The sequence below is a fragment of the Equus asinus genome, chromosome 4 (assembly GCF_041296235.1).
Source record: "Equus asinus isolate D_3611 breed Donkey chromosome 4, EquAss-T2T_v2, whole genome shotgun sequence".
Taxonomy (NCBI): Eukaryota; Metazoa; Chordata; class Mammalia; order Perissodactyla; family Equidae; genus Equus; species Equus asinus.
This window is the reverse complement of record NC_091793.1, coordinates 40,779,736-40,799,744: the sequence shown is the minus strand read 5'-3', so window position 1 is coordinate 40,799,744 and position 20,009 is coordinate 40,779,736. Positions and strand designations below refer to the sequence as shown.

The 20,009-nt window shown below is 38.3% G+C and overlaps 1 protein-coding gene across 4 annotated transcripts in view; it reads right to left on the bottom strand.

Moving 5' to 3' along the window:
* ANO4 (anoctamin 4) overlaps positions 1-20,009 on the bottom strand; it is a 380,754-nt gene that overhangs the window by 76,845 nt on the left and 283,900 nt on the right. For all 4 annotated transcript variants that reach the window (XM_070507139.1, XM_070507138.1, XM_070507140.1 and 1 more), the window contains 3 exons: positions 13,626-13,732; positions 4,327-4,382; positions 1,804-1,925 (listed from right to left, as the gene is read on the bottom strand). In XM_070507139.1, coding sequence (XP_070363240.1) covers positions 1,804-1,925; positions 4,327-4,382; positions 13,626-13,732 — 285 coding nt within the window. The remainder of the gene's footprint in view (positions 1-1,803; positions 1,926-4,326; positions 4,383-13,625; positions 13,733-20,009) is intronic.

The window sequence follows — 20,009 nt, the reverse complement described above, 5'->3', positions numbered from 1 at the left end:
TCGATACCAAGAGGTAAGCTGGTGAAGTAGGTGGAGGCTGGGCCCCAGTGGCTTGTAGACCATGCTAAATGCATTGATCTTTGGCCTGACAGAAATAGCAAATCATGAGAGAGTTTTAACAATCAAGGGACATGATCAGATTCACATTCCAAAAAGATCACTCTGTCCGCAGGGTAGAGAATGGATCGGAAGGGGCCAGCACGGGAAAAGTGAGACCTAGTAGGAGACAACAGCCACAGTCCGGGTTTCAGGCACAGGAAGCAGTATGGCAGAGGAGATGCTGGGATGTGGCCAGATTCTAGAGACGTGGAGGAAGAAAACTCATAGGATAAGAACTATTTAAGACATGAGATTTCCTAGATGCTCCACAACTTCATTCTCCTCAACTCTCGCTTGTGCTTTTCATCTCCCTGCCCTTTGGCCGACACAAATCGCATTGCTCTTCCAGGGCTCAGCTCTACAGAGCCTTCCACAGGGGCGCTGACCCATATCCATCCTTTCCATTTTTCCAAATCATTGTAAAACTCATTGCCTCCATCACACATTTTACCTAATTGTGCATAGTCTCGTATTGTTTTCTAGTTGTCTCAAGAATGCAGGGCCTTTCTTCCTAAAGGAAACTGTGAGTTTCTCAGAGCCAGAGACTGTGGTTTCTGTTTGTCTTTGCCAATAGTACTTAGCATTATACTAGAAACACAATAGGTGGTTAATTAATACTCATTGATGAATGCAAAGTCTTAATCAAAACATTGACATGGATGGGACATGTTTGGCTCTCAGCAATTTTCTGCAATTTTTAATCAATGTAATCCTGTAATATGGGACTGAGGCTGGGAAGAGAATTTGCTTTTATTTTTCCCCCCCACTGTTTTATCATGTATTGAGATTGGTTGAAGAAAAATGATCTCATCTCAGAAAATATTTTCCACTCCCCCAGAACATCTGGATCACTTGTTACCAACACAGAGAATGGGACACAATTCATCAATGTCCTCAGGTCAACAGGAGCAAACACCTGGTAACAAGGATTCTGGCAGGAAGAATGACTATCCAGGGAGATGAAATGTAAGGTGAGGTGTCTTATTATTTCATTTTCCTCTGGGATCATTTTTTAAGGGCCCTGGTGAAAGTGAAACAAATCCAGCTAGTCTAGGAAGTGAGACATGACTTTCTATTTAATAAGGAATCCATAAAGTGTGGATTATTGCTACCCAATCCTGATAACCAGTCTCTAAATAAATAATGAGATGTCAGAGTATAATGCTGCCATGGTAGAAAGTTGGGCATTTATAGACAGTTAAAAACCCTACATTCCACTGAAAATTATCATCGGTTAAAAGCTGATGTAGTTTTTGACCTGCAGAATTAAAACAATCTTTAAAAGTTATTAGTTTAAAATGAAAATTAAAATAAGATTGACATTTATAAGAATGACAGCACCTCATATTTCCTACTTATATAATAGTAACTGATATTCCATTTGTCACTAATATATGTAAGCAGTGTTACCTCTCTACAACTGTTATTGATAATTTGTTAATAACAATCACATGGGTGACTTGCTCCTTCTGGAGTCCCAGCTGATCTCACAGGTCCCTTCCTAAGGCCTTTTGGAGGAAACACTATCCTCATCAGAGAGAAGTTCAGTTTTAATGACTGATGTCTTCTGATGAGTTGCCGTCTTGCGACGAAGCCAGATTTGACCAAGAGCCGTGCACCTCAGACACTTTTTTCTTGTCCTAGCTGACACTTTGCCCTAATCATTATGTGCAAGCTTAAATTTGCAGGTGGTTAAAAACTCACCTTACAAGATCCAAAGGTTGGTATTTATACCACACGCCCCAGGAGGCCCAGCACTCATAGAGCAGGTGTCGGTGGTTTTCCGCTCCGTGGGTTCTAATAGAGTTCTTACTTCTGTAACCTCCCTGGGATAAAAACACCGCTGCTGGTGAGGTAATACTCACAAAAGTCATAAGGAAAAGCTGATGGTAACACTAGTCTCTTACAGCAGGAGTAGCAATAGGGATACTATAAGAAAAAAAATGGACCCATACTACTGAAGGGAAAGCAGTTAGATGAGATTCTCTGGACATTATCTTGTTGATGATGCTGTGTAGCATCATCATGCTACAAAAGCACATGCTTGCTAGAATTGGGCAGGTTTGAACTTAGTTCAAATTCAGGAGACCTTAAATTCTCTGAGCCTTGGATTCCTAGTTCCATAATGGAACTAATAATATCTGCCTCATTAGGTTTCTCTTGTGGTTTGAATGGATAAAGTGCCTAGCCCACAGTTGCATCTCCTCAGAGGACATGTCTAAGACTTATTAGTTCTCTTTCCAACTTGTCTCAAGATAGTAGTTAGTAAACACCATCACTGTAACCTTGTCACATGGTCTTATCTATAAGAAAACCCTAGAATGTAAAAGCTGGAATTCACCTCAGAATTAGAATAATTCAAAGTAAATTCGACCTCCTCACTGAACACATGAGGAGACCAAAGGTCACAGAGGTGGGGATTTTTCTGAGTTCAGGTAGTGGAAATGCTAGTTGCACAAACAGAAAAGGTACTTTCTGGAGGTGAACTAATTATTTGATGGTAACCTGAGGAGTCCTTCTATAGCGGAAAGTGAACAAGGCTGAGAGACAACAAACTCAGGTTCTTGTCTCAGCTCAAACACCAACTCACTGTGTGACTAGAGGTGGGCTAACCTTTCTCTAAGCCTCTGTTTAAATTTTTAACATGAAACAAGGGCAACAATATCTTCCCTTCCTGCCTTCCTGCCTCTGAAAGTTATGAGGTTAAATAATATAATCGAGTTAAACTGAGAGTAAAAAGTAAAAAGATTATGTTATTATTGCTGCTACTATTACTAATTTGGAAGTTCTCTTCTCATAGAATGCAGGGCTTTACCGAGATATGAAAACCATAGAGAAGGCCTTGAGTTACTCTGTGGGGCTTCATAGCTGCATCTCCTCAGACACCGTCATGCCTGCCACCCACTCGCCTGCACAGATACTTGTGCTCATCTACCATTGCTCAGGCACTACCCTTACCATGGGCAAGGGATGGACAGTGGGAGGATGCAGTTCTCACTGAAATAGTCTTTTGGGCAATGCCAACTAATAAGTACAGGAGGCCACCTGATGTTTTGGGGGTGGGGGGTGGGAATCCATCTTTAGAGTTCAGAAACACCCGTGTGTGGCTCTAGAAAATCTTATGTCAAAATATTTGCTTCTGTCATACTAAAAAGATCATTCCAAAAATGTTTCATGGCAGACTGTACATAGGGTCTCAGACTAAAGCTTCTAGTTTTCTTAATGAATAAGATTTTAAATATTCTACATCATCTTTCACATCCTCGAGGTGTTTAAAATCAAGAGAAGAAACACCGTAAGCCAAATTTAAAAAGCATATTTTGGAAAAACTTGCCATTTACAGACATTTGGAACTGTCCTCCAAAGTTTATTGGTAAACTGTTAGCACTGTTTCTAACAGAAGACTATCATGAAAAGAACTCTAACAATAGTTTCTCCCTGGCTAGTTTGTGAGGTCCTTGAGGGCAGGAGCTATGACATATTTATCTTTGGGTTTTCTCTGTTATACAGTGACCAGTATGGGGTAGGAGCTCAATACCATGAAAACGACAATCATCTCTCACCAATAATGAAGATTATGTCCCTGAAAACCCATGTGTAAAGAGAATTCTGGGTTAAACAACCCAAGATCTAATGGGGAAAACAGAGTTGAGGGTAATCACAGTTACAGTGACAAAAGTCCTTGTATATGGCAAAGACTGTGTAGTAAATAAGTAAAAAAATCAAAAGACAAGTAAAAAAAATCAGAATTTATGTACCTTAGATGAGCAATGATAAGTACAATACTATTAATTTCCATTTATCATCCTTTGGTTACCAGAGACTTTGCAAGATGGCTTCCTCCCACTCTTTAAAGAATAGCTATAAATTTCTTTCTTGCAGAGACTATACATTTAGGAACATTTTCCCCCTGGGTCTGGTGCCTCATGTAAATTTCAATGCCTCTTTAATTTTATGACTCGGAGTCCCTCAGCTATTCCTCTGAATTTATGCTGAGTGACTCTTGATTCAACTATTCTTGCAATTACATAAAAAGATACACTATAGAAATAAATCTATGCTGGGGGAGAGACATCACAACGCAAGTAGGCCCTCCCTAATTACCCATTGAACAAATTAAATTCACTCTGAACAAATGTCACATCAACAAACTCAAGTAATAACTATCCTTACAAGCTGATTTAATAATGAGATGTTGACAGAGAAGGAGAAAAGGCAGCTCTGTACCTCATGCAGAGGAAATGCAGCTTCATAGGAGCCATTGGTAAGCAAACGATTCAGACCTAAAACAACAAAAAAGTCCAACTCGAATTAATACCAAGTTTGAATTCTCACAACGTTCAAGACTAATGTGAGGGTGCTACTGTTTGGAGAAAACAATCTGGGTTTTCAAATGTGACTCAAACCCACTTGGAGATGCCAATAGTTTAGAAAGGAAGTTTTGCTATCTGCTTGGAAACTGGATTCAAGGGCTGGGAAATCAGGGTTTCAAATAGAAATAAAACAATGAAGCACACCTGGTACAGTGCTTGGCATAGAGAATGGAATGTACTGAGAAAAGTGGAGGAATTTATCATCAAAAAGATCATTTTCCACAGGAGCTCTTCTATTTTCATCTGGAAACTTCAACATGGACAAATCTAACTTCTCTGCATTGGACTAGTGGTATGACTTTAGATAAGTCCTCTTGTCCTCAGGTCTCAATTTTCTCATCCCTAAAACGGGGGAGGGCTGTTGCATATGTGGGCCTTTTTAAATAGCTTTATTGAGGTGTAACTGACATATAATAAACAGCACATATTTAAAACACACAATTCGAGAAGTTTTGACTTATGTATACACCCTTGAAACCATCAGCACAATCAAGATAGTAAATGTATCCATCACCCCCAAAGTTTTATCATGCCACTTTGTAATCTCCCACTCCTCCCTATGCCATCTCCAAGGTAAGCAATGATCTGCTTTCTGTCACTAGCAATTAACTTGCATTTTCTAGAGTTTTATATAAATGCAATCATTGATTTCTGTGATTTCTTTCACTTGGCATAATTATTTTGAGATTCATCCATGTTATAGCTCATTTCTTTTTATTGCTGAGTAGTATTCCATCATATGGGTATATAACTCTTTGTTTATTCCCCTGATGATAGACATTTGGGTTTTTCCAGTCTTGAGCTATTACATACAATGCTGCCGTGAAAATTCATGTACAAGTTTTTGTATGGATATCTGCTTTCATTTCTTTTGGGTAAATACCTAGAAGTGGAATGGCTAGATCATATGGTAGCTGTATGTTTAACTTTTTAAGAAACTGCCAGACTATTTTCTGACGCACTGAACAATTTTAAACTTCCATCAGCAGTGTCTGAAAGATCAGTTTCCTCCATATCCTTGCCAACACTTGGTATGGTCAGTCTTTAATTTCAGCCATTCTAATAGGTGTGCAGTGGTATCTCATTGTGGTTTTAATTTGCATTTCCCTAACAAATAATAAAGTTGAAAATTTTCTCCTGTGCTTATTTGCCATATGTATTCTCTTGTGAAATATCTATTCAAATCTTATGCCCATTTTTTAAATTAAGTTATGAGCATTCTTTATATATTCTAGATGAAAGTCTTTCATTATATATATGCTTTGAAAATTTTTCCTCCTAGTATATGGCTTCTCTTTTCATTCTCTTAAAAATATATTTCAAAGAGTAAGAATTTAATTTTAATGAAGTCCAATTTATCCATTTTTTAGTGAATTGTGCTTTTAGTATTATAATATTTAAGAAATCTCTGACTAACCTGAAGTCACAAAGACTTTCTCCTAGAACTTTTACAGTTTTAGGTTGTACATTTACAGCTATGATCCAAATGAGTTAACTTTTATAGACAGGTTCATTTTTTTGTATATGGTATGAATTATTCCAGCACCATTTGTTGAAAAGACAATCCTTTATTTACTGAATTACTTTCAAGCCTTTAGCAAAAATCAAGTGTTCATATATGTGTGGCTTCAATTCTGGATTCTCTGTTCTGTTCTACTGATCTATTTGCCTATCTTTACACCAATACCATACTCTCTTGATTACTTTAGGTTTATAATAATTCTTGAAATCTGGTAGTGTTAGCCCTCTATTTGTGCTCTTTTTTTCAAAGTTGTTTTGGCTATTCTAGGTGCTTTCATTTCCTCATGAATTTTTGAATCAACTTGTCAATTTCCACACATACACATAAAACTTTGTAAGTTTGATTGAGATTGCATTGACTCTACAGATTAAACTGAGGAGAATTGACATCTTAAGATCCAGTTTTTGGATCCATGAACAGGGTATATCTCTCAATTTATTTAGGTCTTAAATTTCTCTCAGCAATGTTTTATAGTTTTCAGGGTACATATCTTACAAATCTTTTGTCAGATAAATATTTCATATTTTTTGATGCTAATGTAAATGGTATTGTCTTTAAAATTTCAATTCCTATTTGTTGCTGGTTTATAGAAATATAATTGAGTTTTGTATATCAATCTTGTTTTTTTCAACATAGCTAAACTCACTTATTAGTTCTACTAGCCTTTTTTTTTTTTTCCTTTTTCTCCCCAAAGCCCCCCGGTACATAGTTGTGTATTCTTCGTTGTGGGTTCTTCTAGTTGTGGCATGTGGGACGCTGCCTCAGCGTGGTCTGATGAGCAGTGCCATGTCCGCGCCCAGGATTCGAACTGACGAAACACTGGGCCGCCTGCAGCGGAGCGCGCGAACTTAACCACTCGGCCACGGGGCCAGCCCCCCTACTAGCCTTTTTGTAGATTCCATTGGAGTTCCCCCATAGATGATCATGTCATCTGAGAATAAAGAGAGTTTTCTTTCTTTTCCAATTTGAATGTCTCTCACTCCTTTTCTTGTTTTACTGCACTGTTAGTAAAATGATGAATACAAGAGCAGACATACATGTCCTGCTCCTTATCTTAGGGGGAAAGCATTCAGTCTTTTACCATTAAGTATAATGTTAACTGTAAGTACTTCATAGATGAACTTCATGAGGTTGAGGAAGTTCCTGTCTATTCATAGTTTGCTGAGTTTTTATCAAGAATGAATGTAGGATTTTGTCAAATGCTTTTTCTGTGTCTGAGGAGATGATCACAGCCAGCCCTCGTGGTCTAGTGGTTAAGACTTGGCACTCTCACTGCCGTGATCCAGGTTCCATTTCCCAGACAGGGAACCACACCACCTGTCTGTCAGTTGTTACACAGTGACGTCTGCAACATGTAATTTGTCCATTTAGGTTGTCAAATTTATTGACAGAAGATTATTCATATTTTCTTATCATCCTTTCAATTTCTAGGGTGATATCACTTCTTTCATTCCTGATAATTTGTGTTTTCTCTTTTCTTCAAGATTAGCTTGCTTAGAAGTTTGTATTAGTTTTCTACCACTGTGTAATAAATTACAAGGAGTTTAGTAGCTAAAAACAATATCCATTTATTATCTCTCAGTTTCTCTTGGTCAGAAGTCTGGGCGTAGTTTAGCTAGGTTCTCTTCTCAGGGTCTCACAAAGCTGAAGTCAAGGTTTTAGCCAGACTGCATTCTCATTTGTAGGCTCAACTAGGAAAAGATCCACTTCTAAGCTTCTTTAGTTGTTGACAGAATTCATTTCCTTGCAGTTCCAGCATTCCCAGCACATTGCTTTTTCAAAACCAGCAACAGAGAGAGGGAGTCCCTGTTGCTTCAAGTTTCCGAGCTCAGAGAAGGCCTAAATCCTCTTTTAAAGGGCCTGCCTGTTTAGGTCAGGCCCACCCAAGAAAATCTCTCTTTTGATTAAGTCAAAATGAAACTCGTTAAGGACCTTACTACATCTGCAAAATCCCTTAAATTTTGCCATATAATGTAACATAATCACAGGAGTGACAAAATCACCTTTGCAGTATTCTATTGGTTCGATGTAAGCCACAGTTTCCACCCACACTTAAGAGGAAGGGATTACATGGGAATGACTCAATGAGGAGTCACTCGAGGGTGTGTACACCACAAGGTTTATGAATTTGATTGAACTTTTCCAAAGAACCAGCTTTTGATTTCACTGATTTTCTCTATCACTTTTTCTGTTTTCTATTTCATGATTTCTTCTCTGATTTTTATTACTTTCTTTCATCTACCTACTTTAGATTTAATTTCCTTTTCTCTTTATAGTTTCTTAAGGTGGGAGGGAAGGTCATAAATTTGGGACATTCCTTTTCCTATATAGGCATATAGTGCTATAAATTTCTCCCTAAGTACTGCACACTTCGATATAGTGTGTTTTCATTTTCATTGAGTGCAACATAACTTTCTAATTTCCCTTTTGAGTTTGTTCACCCATGAGTTATTTAAAAGTATATTACTTAGTTTTAAATATTTGTAAATTTTCCAGAGATTTTCCTATTGACATCTAATTTAATTCCACTGTGGTCAAAGAACATACTCTGTATGACTTCAATCCCTTTAAATCTATTAAGTCTTGTGTTATGTCCCAAAATGTGGTCTATCTTGGTAATGTTCTATGCGCACTTGAAAAAAAATGGGTATTCTGCTTTTGTTGGCAGTGGAGTAGTTTAAAAGATCAATTAAGTTGATTTCATTGACAATGTTGTTTAGGTCTTCTAACTCCTACTGATTTTCTATTTGCTCTACTAATTATTGAGAAAGGGGTTTTGAAACATCTGACATAATCGTAGATTTGTCTACTGCTCTTTGTAATTCTATCAGCTTTTGATTCATGTAGTTTGAAGCTCTGTTATTAAGCGCATAAACATTTAGGATTATGTCCTCTTGATTAATTGACTTTTATTATTATAAAATGGCCTTCTCTATCCCTGGCAGTATTCTTTGCTCTTAAGTCTATTTTGTCTGATATCAATATAGCCCCTCCAGTTTCCTTTTAGTTAGCATGATATATCTTTTTTGATCCTTTTAACCTATTTGTGTCTTTATATTTAAAGTGTGTTTCTTGCAGGTAGCAAAAAATGAGGTCTTGGTTTTTTATTCCTGTTTAACTTCTGAATTTTGGATTGAGATGTTTAGACCATTTACATTCAATGCTTTGTGAATTATGTGGGGTTCCAATCTCACTGGAAATCTTTTTGGATTGTTATTCTTCTGGCCTTAGGTGGTTTCCTGACACATATGCACCAATCAGTACTCTGCTGAATATTGGAGGGGGGCCTCAAGTATTGATGCAGATCTTCAGGGTTTTCTCTCTGGGGAGCTCTCTGCTTTCTGGCACTTTGTTCTGTGAACTCTAGCTGCCTTGGTTTCCTGGACTCTCAGCAACATCTTCTCAACTCAAGGAGTCTACCAGTTCTGCCTAGGTTCTCCCTCCCTGTGCTGCTGTCTAGAAACTCTCTCAAGGTAGTAAGGTGGGGCAACTGTAGGACTCACCTCATTTGTTTCCTGTCTCTCAGAGATTTGTAATCTTGGCTGCCCAATGTTCAGTGTCTTGAACACAGTTGTTTCATACATTTTTTCTTTTTTGATTGGTTCAGGTGGGATAGTAAATCTTGTGCCTGTTCTTCCATTTTGGCCAGAAGTCGAAGTCTAATGAGTTGATCTTTAAAGTTTCTTTCAGATCAAGAATTATGCTAGTTCCTAAAATGTACCTCAAAGAGGATGACTGGAAGGACGTCTGTCAAGTGACTTATAGAGGAATGCTCTCTATGCTTTAGATTGAGATTAGAGTTCAGAGGCTCAGCATAACTGGAAAATGGAACATGCACTGATTCACTTTTTATTGATGGAGAGTCAATCAATGTTTATGTACTTTTAATGATAGTAACACAGTGTTTTAAGATGCTTGACATTAACACTAAATGTCTAAGAAAAGTATTTGAAATACAAATATCCATAGGGCTTTGTGTTTTGCCTAGCACACAGGAGGCCCTCAATAAACACTTTGGAATGAATGAATGATCATGTAGAAAGCTTTGATTTCCTGGAGTCTCTATTGAGAATTCCATATATCTCATCAATAACTTCTAAACATCCCAGATATTACAAAAAATAGGATTCACATGGACCTAATAAGAGACTCTGATGATGATCTTTGAAAGTTTATCACAATTTATCAAAGTCTTGCTAAATGAGAAAGCAGTTAATATTTGAAGACTATCACTTTACTAGCTTCCCCTCTGAGCACCAATTTTGAAAAAGCAAACCAATTTCAAGATTGATTTTATGCACTAATATTTTTAAATAAATCTTTGTTGATCTATTAATTGTTAACCTATTTTGAAAATGAATTTCAACAGGTTTGATTTTCACAGTTGTAATAAATTCAGAGTGAAGTTGAAAAACCTACATAGTGGTAGCTTACACTCCACTGAAATACCCTTACGAATCATGTTTACACATCAGTATTTTTGTGTTATCTGTAACCAATGTTGGCTCATGCAAGATGCCACTTTCAGAAGAGTTGCAGGCAGAAAATAACACTGGATAAACATTGATTCTATCAATAAATTTTCTTCTAACATGTTGTTTCTTTTATTTATGAAACTAAAGATGACAATGAAACATTGGGTCAACAGAGCATTTGTAATTTCATTCCATATTTTTCAGCATAATGCCCGATCCTGGGTTAATAAGTTACTCTGGGATTGGTCATTTCTAATTAAATACTTTGCCATTCATCATTACCAACTTTCAAAGCATTTGGATTTTTGAATAAAATTCTCCTTCTTTCATCAAGTGAGAGAAGCTTTTCAAAGACCATTTCTTACTGGTAACAATACTACACTTCCTGTGTTCCTTCAGAACACTTGATCACTCTCTCCCCTTTTGTCTTCATCTTGGCTAGCCATAAAAATAGCCCACATTTTGAGATGCAAAAATTAAGAACAATAATTGTTGTATGGCTTCATTGTACACAGTTTTTGATTGTGTAAGGATGCTAAAGGTTAGATACTGGTCACGTTTAAAAGATTTTCAATTCACTTCACCAAGAACTCCTACTATATCCCAGGCAGGATCCTAGGCACTATGCTAGGCAATGATGATACAAATACAAATAAAGCAGCTTATTTACAATTAAGGAGCTTATTATCTACTAGAAGTCGTTAGCTGCATATTCTCAACACACTAGTGAGCTATAATAAGTTGTGAAGTGTGCTGAAAATTATAATACCAATAACGGCAAAGTCACTGTTTTTAAAAAATATTTGCATTTTTCAAAATAATCTAGAATAGTTACTGCCATTTCACATCCACTCACTTGTTTTCTAGTAAGTTTTGGAAACGATGTTAACTGAAAAAAGCATGATAAAAAGTATGTGTTGCACAACCTAAGTTTGTTAAAAAAAAATCACATGGACAAATACGAAAAAGTAATTAACATAATATTTAAATTATTTAGTACACCAAAATGTTAACACTGGTTCTCTTTAGATGGTAGAATTTTCATAATGTCATTGAAAATAAATAATTCAAGATAATAAAAGAAAAGTTGTACATGATTAATTATCAAATAAACACTCCAAAAATGTATAGGAATTCAGAAGAAGGGGAATTCCTTCAAGCTGGAATGGTCATGGAGGACTTTACGGAGAGGATGTGTCTCAAGGATAGATCACTGCTGCAGAGAATATGAGGATGGGCTAACCCACAATCCCATTAAAGAAAAACCTAAATCAGGTTCCATTTCACCACACTCACTGACTTGACTCACTGAACATAACATTCCAGGTCTATTCAGATCTGGACTAGGGAGCTCTCTATCTCTCCCTATTATAATTTATGCGGTTTGGGATCAAAGCAGTTTTTGGCAGCTTCATTCTAGTGAGTCACACTGAGCTTGCATTCAACTAAACCTCTTAAGTCTGTTCCTCTCATGATCTTGTTGGGCAACACTTCTCCCACACTGTACCAGGGTAGTTGTTTTGCTGAATTTGAGTGTAGGACTTTACATTTACAAAATATTAAATGTCATCTTGCAGGATTTTGCTGAGATTTCCAGATCACTTGAGATTTTTAGTCTCCTGACTTCAATGACTAACATTTAATGCATCTTTCCAGCCTCCACTCCACCTGAAAGCTTGATGAACAGACCATTTAAGCTATGTGACAGTTGTCAATTTATTGCCCTTTAGCTCCAATTGCACTTTCATTGCCTGCTTTGCAATAATGGAGCTGGACCTTGTACATATTTCCCATTCAGATGGTACAGTGTTAAGCTTTGTTAGTAGGAGGCATTGGAGGGACACTGGAGGAGGAAGGAGTTTGTCTTCCTGGTACTAGTATGCTCCTCTTGCAGGCTTCTACAACACACAGCTTCTACGGGACCCAGTTCATGCAGTGCATGGTAGCCAGCAGCACAGGACACCTCCCCAAGGGTAGGTTTCCCCTTGAACAGCTTCACAGAGTAGTGCTGGTGTTGTAACACTTCCCAGTAATGTCTTCCTTGAAATCTCTCCAGGCGGCTTCCCCCAGTACCCAGGAAGGCAGATTCCCAGAGAGTCCTATTGGCACAGAACCCTCAGCACACTGCTCTGCCACCTAGTGAACTAAAGCTGCACCCTTTCCAACAGGGCTTGGATCTCAGCTTTGCTGGGGGAGAATCTTTCTAGAAGTGGTGGCAACTCTTAAACATCTGCTATTCCTCTATTCTTTAGAGTTCTTCTTACCCTTTACTAGCCAATCCTCCATTACTCCCATCCTCTGTCATAGTTAATTATTTACATTAAACTTTCCTTGTTCAAATTATGTGTGATTTTTGTCTCCTAATTAGACCTTGACTGATACAGGTCATTATTCAAACTATTGATAAAAATCTTGCTGGGACAGAGATAAGTACAAAACTACCCAAATCCTCTTGATATATGATAATCTGTTTAATAAGGCAGGAAATTTCATAATGTAATATGGAAATGTTCTCACAAAAATGCCCAAAATATAAATTATGGAGGCTATTTAGTGGGGGAGATGATTATCTGGAGAATTTATCCACATGTGACAGTTCATCTCTGAACTTGCAGAGCCCTCTGCCTGGAACACCTACCCCTCCATCCTCCCATGCTGGATCCCTCTTGTCATTCAAGTCTTAATTCAAATTTCAGTTTCTCAGTGAAGCTGTCCCTAGCTACTCCATCCCACCTTGAACTCACCCTCATCCTTTACCAGTCTATCTTTGTAACATCATCCATTTCAGTTTCTTCATGTTACTAATTGTATTTACATATTTGTTTACTGTCTGCTTTGAAATTCTCTCCAGGAGAGAACTGTGCTCATCTCCCCACACCTAGTCCAGCGCCTGGCACATAATGGGCACTCCATAAATATTTGTTAAATTAAGAGAATTTCTCCATAATCTTAGATAAATGAGATAACATGCTACTTAAAACAGAGATCTAAGGATGCCATTAAGATTTTATACTTGTGAGTTCTCCATCAAGGAGTAGTTAGAGGTTTTATAAATGATAAGCATTTCCAGAATTGGTATAAACTTAATAAAACCAAAGGAAAAAGTCTGTAACCCCCCAAATCAAATATAGCTTATTATACTAATATACTACTTACCAATTTTGTTTTTTCCTTCTTCATACTTTATTCTTTGTAAAATATGATGTACAATTCTACTTCTTGTGGCGTTATTGAAGAAAGTGTCTTTGTTGTGTATGATGAAGCTGCACACACATATTGAAAACACAAGTTGAGGATTAATGGGAGGTGAGTGATCTAATCTTTGATACAATTTGGTGTTACTCATACAGAGGTATCTTCAAACAATCATAGAGAGGATATTTCTGGGACAGCATGAGAGAGCCCAGAGATCACACCAGAAGGAAGAGGCTCACAAATCTCAGCAGTTTTGGTTCTCAGTCTCCTGAGCATTAACATCATCATATCAGGAAGGAGCTGGAGCTAAATAAAATTAAGAAACCTTAAAATAAACTAATAGCAAGTCTAGGCCTCATATCTGGTTTTTTCATCAGTAAGGTCATTAGATAAATTCAACTAAAAATTCATTTTTGTTTCTATCTCCTTTTGTCTTCTGCCCCATCCCCTCTCATGTCATAACCACTTGGTTTTTGAGGAATTTTAATATCTGAAACTTGCTTGGGTGGTAGACACAGAGTTAAGTAATGAGCTCTGGTCTGGATCAGGGGGAAGGTGAGAGGCGAGTCTCTAGAAATTGCCTCTGTGCATTCCTTTCCCATCTTCTTTCCCAGATGGGACCCCTCTTCCAAAGCATATACTTAAGATTGCTTTCTCTCTCAGCCACTGGCCCATCCAGCCTCCAAAGTTTCTCATAGAGCTCACACACACACCCGACAACACTGGGTTTTCCATGCCTACTGAGAGCTTTTCTAGGTGACAGATAGAGCTTCTAGGGCCACATAATCCAGCATAAAGTGGCCGTGTCCTCCCCTTCCAGGAATGCGTTAAATGGTAGAATATTCGAGATACTGTATGTGTAAGTGGTTCCTCAATTGTAAAGTTCATTAACTCAGCATACTTTTATTGGGTAGTTCATGTGAGTTGGACACCATGCAAGGCCATATCAAAGTTGGTAACATCGCCTTCAAAACCCAACTCAGAAGTCACCTCCTTCAGCAAGTCTCCCCACCACTCTAACTACACTCCTGCTCTCTCTCTTCAGCTATTTCTTATCTTGCAAATACATCAATTTACTGATCATTCTGTATTGTCATTTATTTGTTTTCACTCATTCGTTCAGCAAATATTCATTGAGAGCACTCTGTAGGGTACTGATAACACAGTGGTAAACAAAACAGATAAAATCTTTGTCTTTGAGAGGCTTCCAATCTAATGAGGAAGACAAACAATAAAGGAAATAAACATGATCGTATGCAGAGATGGGCAGAATCAACCTCCTTTTGCTTGCCTTTCTTCCACATAAGACTGAGAGCTCATTCAGGACAAAAGGGTGAATTGTCATAATTTCTTTAGCCCCAGGATCTAGTGAGAGGCTGGTATATAGCACAGGTATGGGTTTTTAAATAGCAGTAAGCAAAGATCATGGAGGGTTAACATTGGGAAAATTGCTATTAAACATTTTTCAAGAAGATGGAGTCTCAAGAGTTGTTCAAATGATGGGAGGAAGAGATAAAACTGGCCTCGAGAAATAGTGGTCCAGGCATGAGGTTTGGTTTGGGAACAGAGGTGGGAATGTGAGTTTGGGATAACATAAAAAAGTGAAAGGCCAGACAACATGAAGACAAAATGTAAATCACATGAACCAACCCCTTGGAGAAGTATTCTCCTCTTGCTTTCACTTCTCTTGGATTCTGTTATAGAATACTGCTCTCAGAAAAAAGAAATTTGACTTGAAAGATGAGAGATAAATGCTATGTGGGTGAATGAGGAAGCTGCAGCAATTATCTTATATTTTCTCTAGGGTTTTCTGAGGACATTTTATGACAGCAAAGAGGAAGAGGAGAAAAACCAAGAGTTACATCAAATGTGTGCTTCCTTTTATTCTATCCTCCTCTGCTTTTTCACCTTATTTGAGATAGACCATTACGTTTTAATACCAAATAAAGGTGTCATAAAGAAATAGACGACAAATAAAAAAGCCCATTTTTGACTCACAATTTCAGATGATAACTGAAAGCTGATAAGCACGACCATGCTTGACAAGACAATTTCAGGCTAAAAGCCCATGTCCCTCCTTCATTAAATGGTTTTCTGCTTCCTTCTCCTTTTATAGCACCACATTACATTTTGTGAGCTCATGTAATAGTTCTCTATAATAGGTACCACATACAAGCTCCAAAATTTTGTTTTCCTCTTCCTTACATCTAGGTTGTAGCTGGAGCCTGCAGATTCTATAGTGGGAACAAATATACAGAGCATGTGCCAGGCACAATTCTAAGCACTCCAGATATGTTAACTCATTCAATCCTTGTAATAACTCAGGAGGTAAGTACTTTCTGGCCCCATCTGACAGGTGAAGAATCAGAGAGGCTAAGTGATGCACTCAAAGTCACTCAACTAATAATGGGCAGAGACAGGATTTGAACTCAGGCAGTATGGCTCCAGAGGCTGCCCTCCTATCCACTCCACTCACCTGCCTCACTGTGCCAGAAATGTCCTGACTCCTGGAGGTTGGCTTTTCTTGGGATCAGCTCAAAATTTCCCTGCTTGGAATGCTCTCTTTGCTTCTACTCAAACTTCAAGCCTCAGCTCAGTTCATATCTCCCTCGAAGAGTCTTCCCTGACCTTCACCCTTCACCCTGTAAAGTGAAGTGGTGCTATACAAAGAGAAGGAAGCAGGAACCATTTAATGGAGGAGGGAGGTGGATTTTTAGCTCGAACACCACTCCTGCTTTCCCTTAAGACCTTGTAGTCTAAACCCCAGCTTTCTCACTTACTATGTGATGTTGGAACCATTCTCAACTTCTCTGGGTCTCAGTTTCTTCAACTGTGATATGGGGATAACACTAATCACTCTCATGGAGATTTTGTAGAATTAGGTGAGATGATGAGGCCTGCTGAGCCCAGATTTTGGTGTTTAATAAGCTTTCAGAGTTAACTGATATCATTGCTATTGCTTCTACGACATTATATAGAACTCGTTTGCCTACATGCCTGACTTCTCTGTGTGAGCTTCTTGAGGGCAGGGACCAGCCATGCTCATCTCTGTATTCCCAGCACTAGTACAGGGCTTGGCACATGACAAGCCCTTAAAGTTGGCTCAAATGAGCTGACCTTCTGGAGAACACTAGCTACCATTGGGGACTAAGAGACTAAATCTCATCTCCTTATACCTTAGCCTCTACTCCTGCTTCCTGGAAATCTTTCTGCCTCCTCCACCTTTCCAACTATCACCTGAACCCTCCTCTCAACATTGCCTGCCTAAGGATCTTCCAGTAGGGTGTGGTGCAAACTCATTTCCTCTGTCACTCCTTCAAACTGGAGGGTTAAGAGAAGAAACAGTGGTGATTTATTACATCATGGTTTTCAAGCTTTTCTTAGCCACTTAGCTAAAATAACTATCTTCAGATGAAACCCCCCACACATGACGTAAGCTGAGCTGTTCCGGCAAATGTAAGACTTGGTGTTAAGTCTCTGAGGTATCAGGACTCCACACAGGCTTAGAAACTCAGCTGTACTCTCATACATTGCTGGTGGGACAGCAAACTAGTGTAAATTCTATAAGGGCCACTTGACCAGGTCTATCAAAATTATGTGTATATCCTCATTACATATCTTTTGACCCAGCAATTCCTATTTTAGAAATTTATTCTACAAATACATTGATCCACATGCAAAGTGACATATGTACAATAATGTTTATTATGGCATGGGTTATAATACCAAAAGTCTAGAAATGACCCAAAAAACTCATCAGTGGGGGAAAAGATAAATTATGGTACAAATCTACAATGGAATACTCTACAGCTATAAAGAGATCAAGGGAGCTCACTATAGATATAAAAAATCTCCAAGATACTCCAGGGAAAAAACAAGGTTCAAAACAGTCACACAGTTGCTTGGGTCAAAGAGGAAAATATACATATATAAGGAAGTACATAGCTATAAACATATTGACATATTTTTTGCTTGTGCTGCATAGAACGACTATGGAAGGATACATACACATCTGGACACACTGGTTGCCTCTGGGGAGATCTAGGGAGCTGGGAAAATAGGAAGGAAACTTTGCAGTACAAACGTGGGAAATTTTTATCATATGCAAGTACTACCTATAAAAAATGAAAAATTTCTTAATTTGCATTTCCCCGATAGCTAATGATGTTGAGCATCTTTTCATATGCCTGTTGGCCATCCGTATCACCTCACTCTGGTCAGAATGGCTAAAGTTAACAAGACAGGAAACAACAAATGTTGGAGAGGATGTGGAGAGAAGGGAACCTTCGTACACTGCTGGTGGGAGTGCAAACTGGTGCAGCCACTATGGAAAGAAGTATGGAGTAGCCTCAGAAAATTAAGGATAGATCTACCATATGATCCAGCTATCCCATTGCTTGGTATTTATCCAAAGAACTTGAAAATGCAAAGGCATAAAGATACTTGCACCCCTATGTTCACTGCAGCATTATACACAATAGCCAAGACTTGGAAGCAACTTAGGTGCCCATCAAGGGACGAATGGATAAAGAAGATGTAGTATTTATACACAATGGAATACTACTCAGCCATAAGAAATGATGAAATCTGGCCATTTGTGACAACATGGATGGTCCTTGAGGGTATTATGCTGAGTGAAATAAGTCAGAGGGAGAAAGTCAAATACCGTATGATCTCACTCGTAAGTAGAAGATAAAAATAATGACAAAGAAACACATAGCAATGCAGATTGGATTGTTGGTTACCATAGGGGAAGGGGAGGAGGGCAAAAGGGGTGATTAGGCTCACATGTGAGGGGATGGACTATAATTAGTTTTTGGGTGGTGAACATGATGTAATCTACACAGAATTTGAAATGTATTACAATGTATATCTGAAAGCTATATAACGTGATAATTCAATGTTACTGCAATTAAAAAATAAATTTAAAAAATGAAAATATTTTTTAAAAAAGAAATCTTAAAGGGAAAATGCAATTTCTGTTCAAGATCTGTTCTCACCTTTACCCTGAGAGGTGAGGAAGGGAATAAACTCTGAACTGGTGGAGGATCAACAATGTGGTCAAGGCTCTAAACATAATATCTTCTCATCCTACACTCTTAAAGGGGTTATATAATATGCCAAAAGTCACACAACCAGCAGGGGACAAGGGAGGATTCAAAAATCATCTGTCTTGTGCTGAATCTTCCCATTCATTTGTAAGATGACTTGCTGGGAGCACAGGTCTGCCTATGTGCATGTGTGTGTGAATGGGGCTTTCTGGATGCTTCCATCTTGCCCTGCGAGGACCAGCTCACTAAGTAAAGGGCAGACTTGAGACTGAAGCTCCCACTGACTTCCCTCTAGTCTCTAACTCTCCTGCTTTCTCCAGAGGTGAACAGCCCTGTTTCCACTTGGTGAGATGCCTGAGTTCCTCTTTGCTAGGAAAGGAGGAAAAGCAAAAGGAATATGCCGTGAAATTGGGGTTAGTTACAGATCTGGAGATGCAACTATTTGCTCTTTACTGATAGGTTCTCCTGCGGCCAGGTGTCCACAGCATTGTAATATGCTGGTTGTTTAACAAGCAAACATTTTGCTTGTTCTGTGCAAAGCATTGTGCATTGACTGAGGGTGTTGTGTGTGGAAGTAGGTGGAGTGTTGGAAGGGACATGGGTGTTATGTATATATGTATTTTGAATGAAGAGAATGGAAAGGTGGAAAGAACCTAGCTCCTCTCCTCAGAGAAGCTGCTATCTGTATTAGATAAAAGAAGAAACACACAAACATTCAAGGGTGTGAATTGGGGAAAGGTGCTCATTAGAGCTGGGTATAAAATTAGCTAATTATAAAGTGTGCCACTTTTAAAGAAGATAACAACTCATTTCTTTTTCTAAAATTTCCTCTCAGGGCAACACTATGAAGATAAGACTACACTTCACTTTCTTCACAATTACTTTACTTTGAATTGTCTAGAGTCCAATACTGTTGAATAGAAATTTCTGAGATAATAAAAATATTCCGTATCTGTGCTGTCTAATATGATAGCCACTAGTCACATGCTGCTATTGAGCACTTAAACTGTGGCTAGCACAACTGAGAAAGTGAACTCTTACTTTTATTTAATTTTCGTTGATAAAAATTAAAATTGCTACATGTGGCCAGCAGATACCACATTGACGACACAGAAATTGTAGACTATACTTTGAGCATGTGGGAAGAGCCTTAATGATAGATCCTTATCCTGCATCTCCCTTTGACTACAAAAACTGAAGCAGGTGAGTGGGTGAGGCGCGAAAGCACCCTCCAGGTCCCTGTACAGATTGCCAGAAGACCTGGGTTCAAGTCCTGCTCTTTAATTTTAGCTGT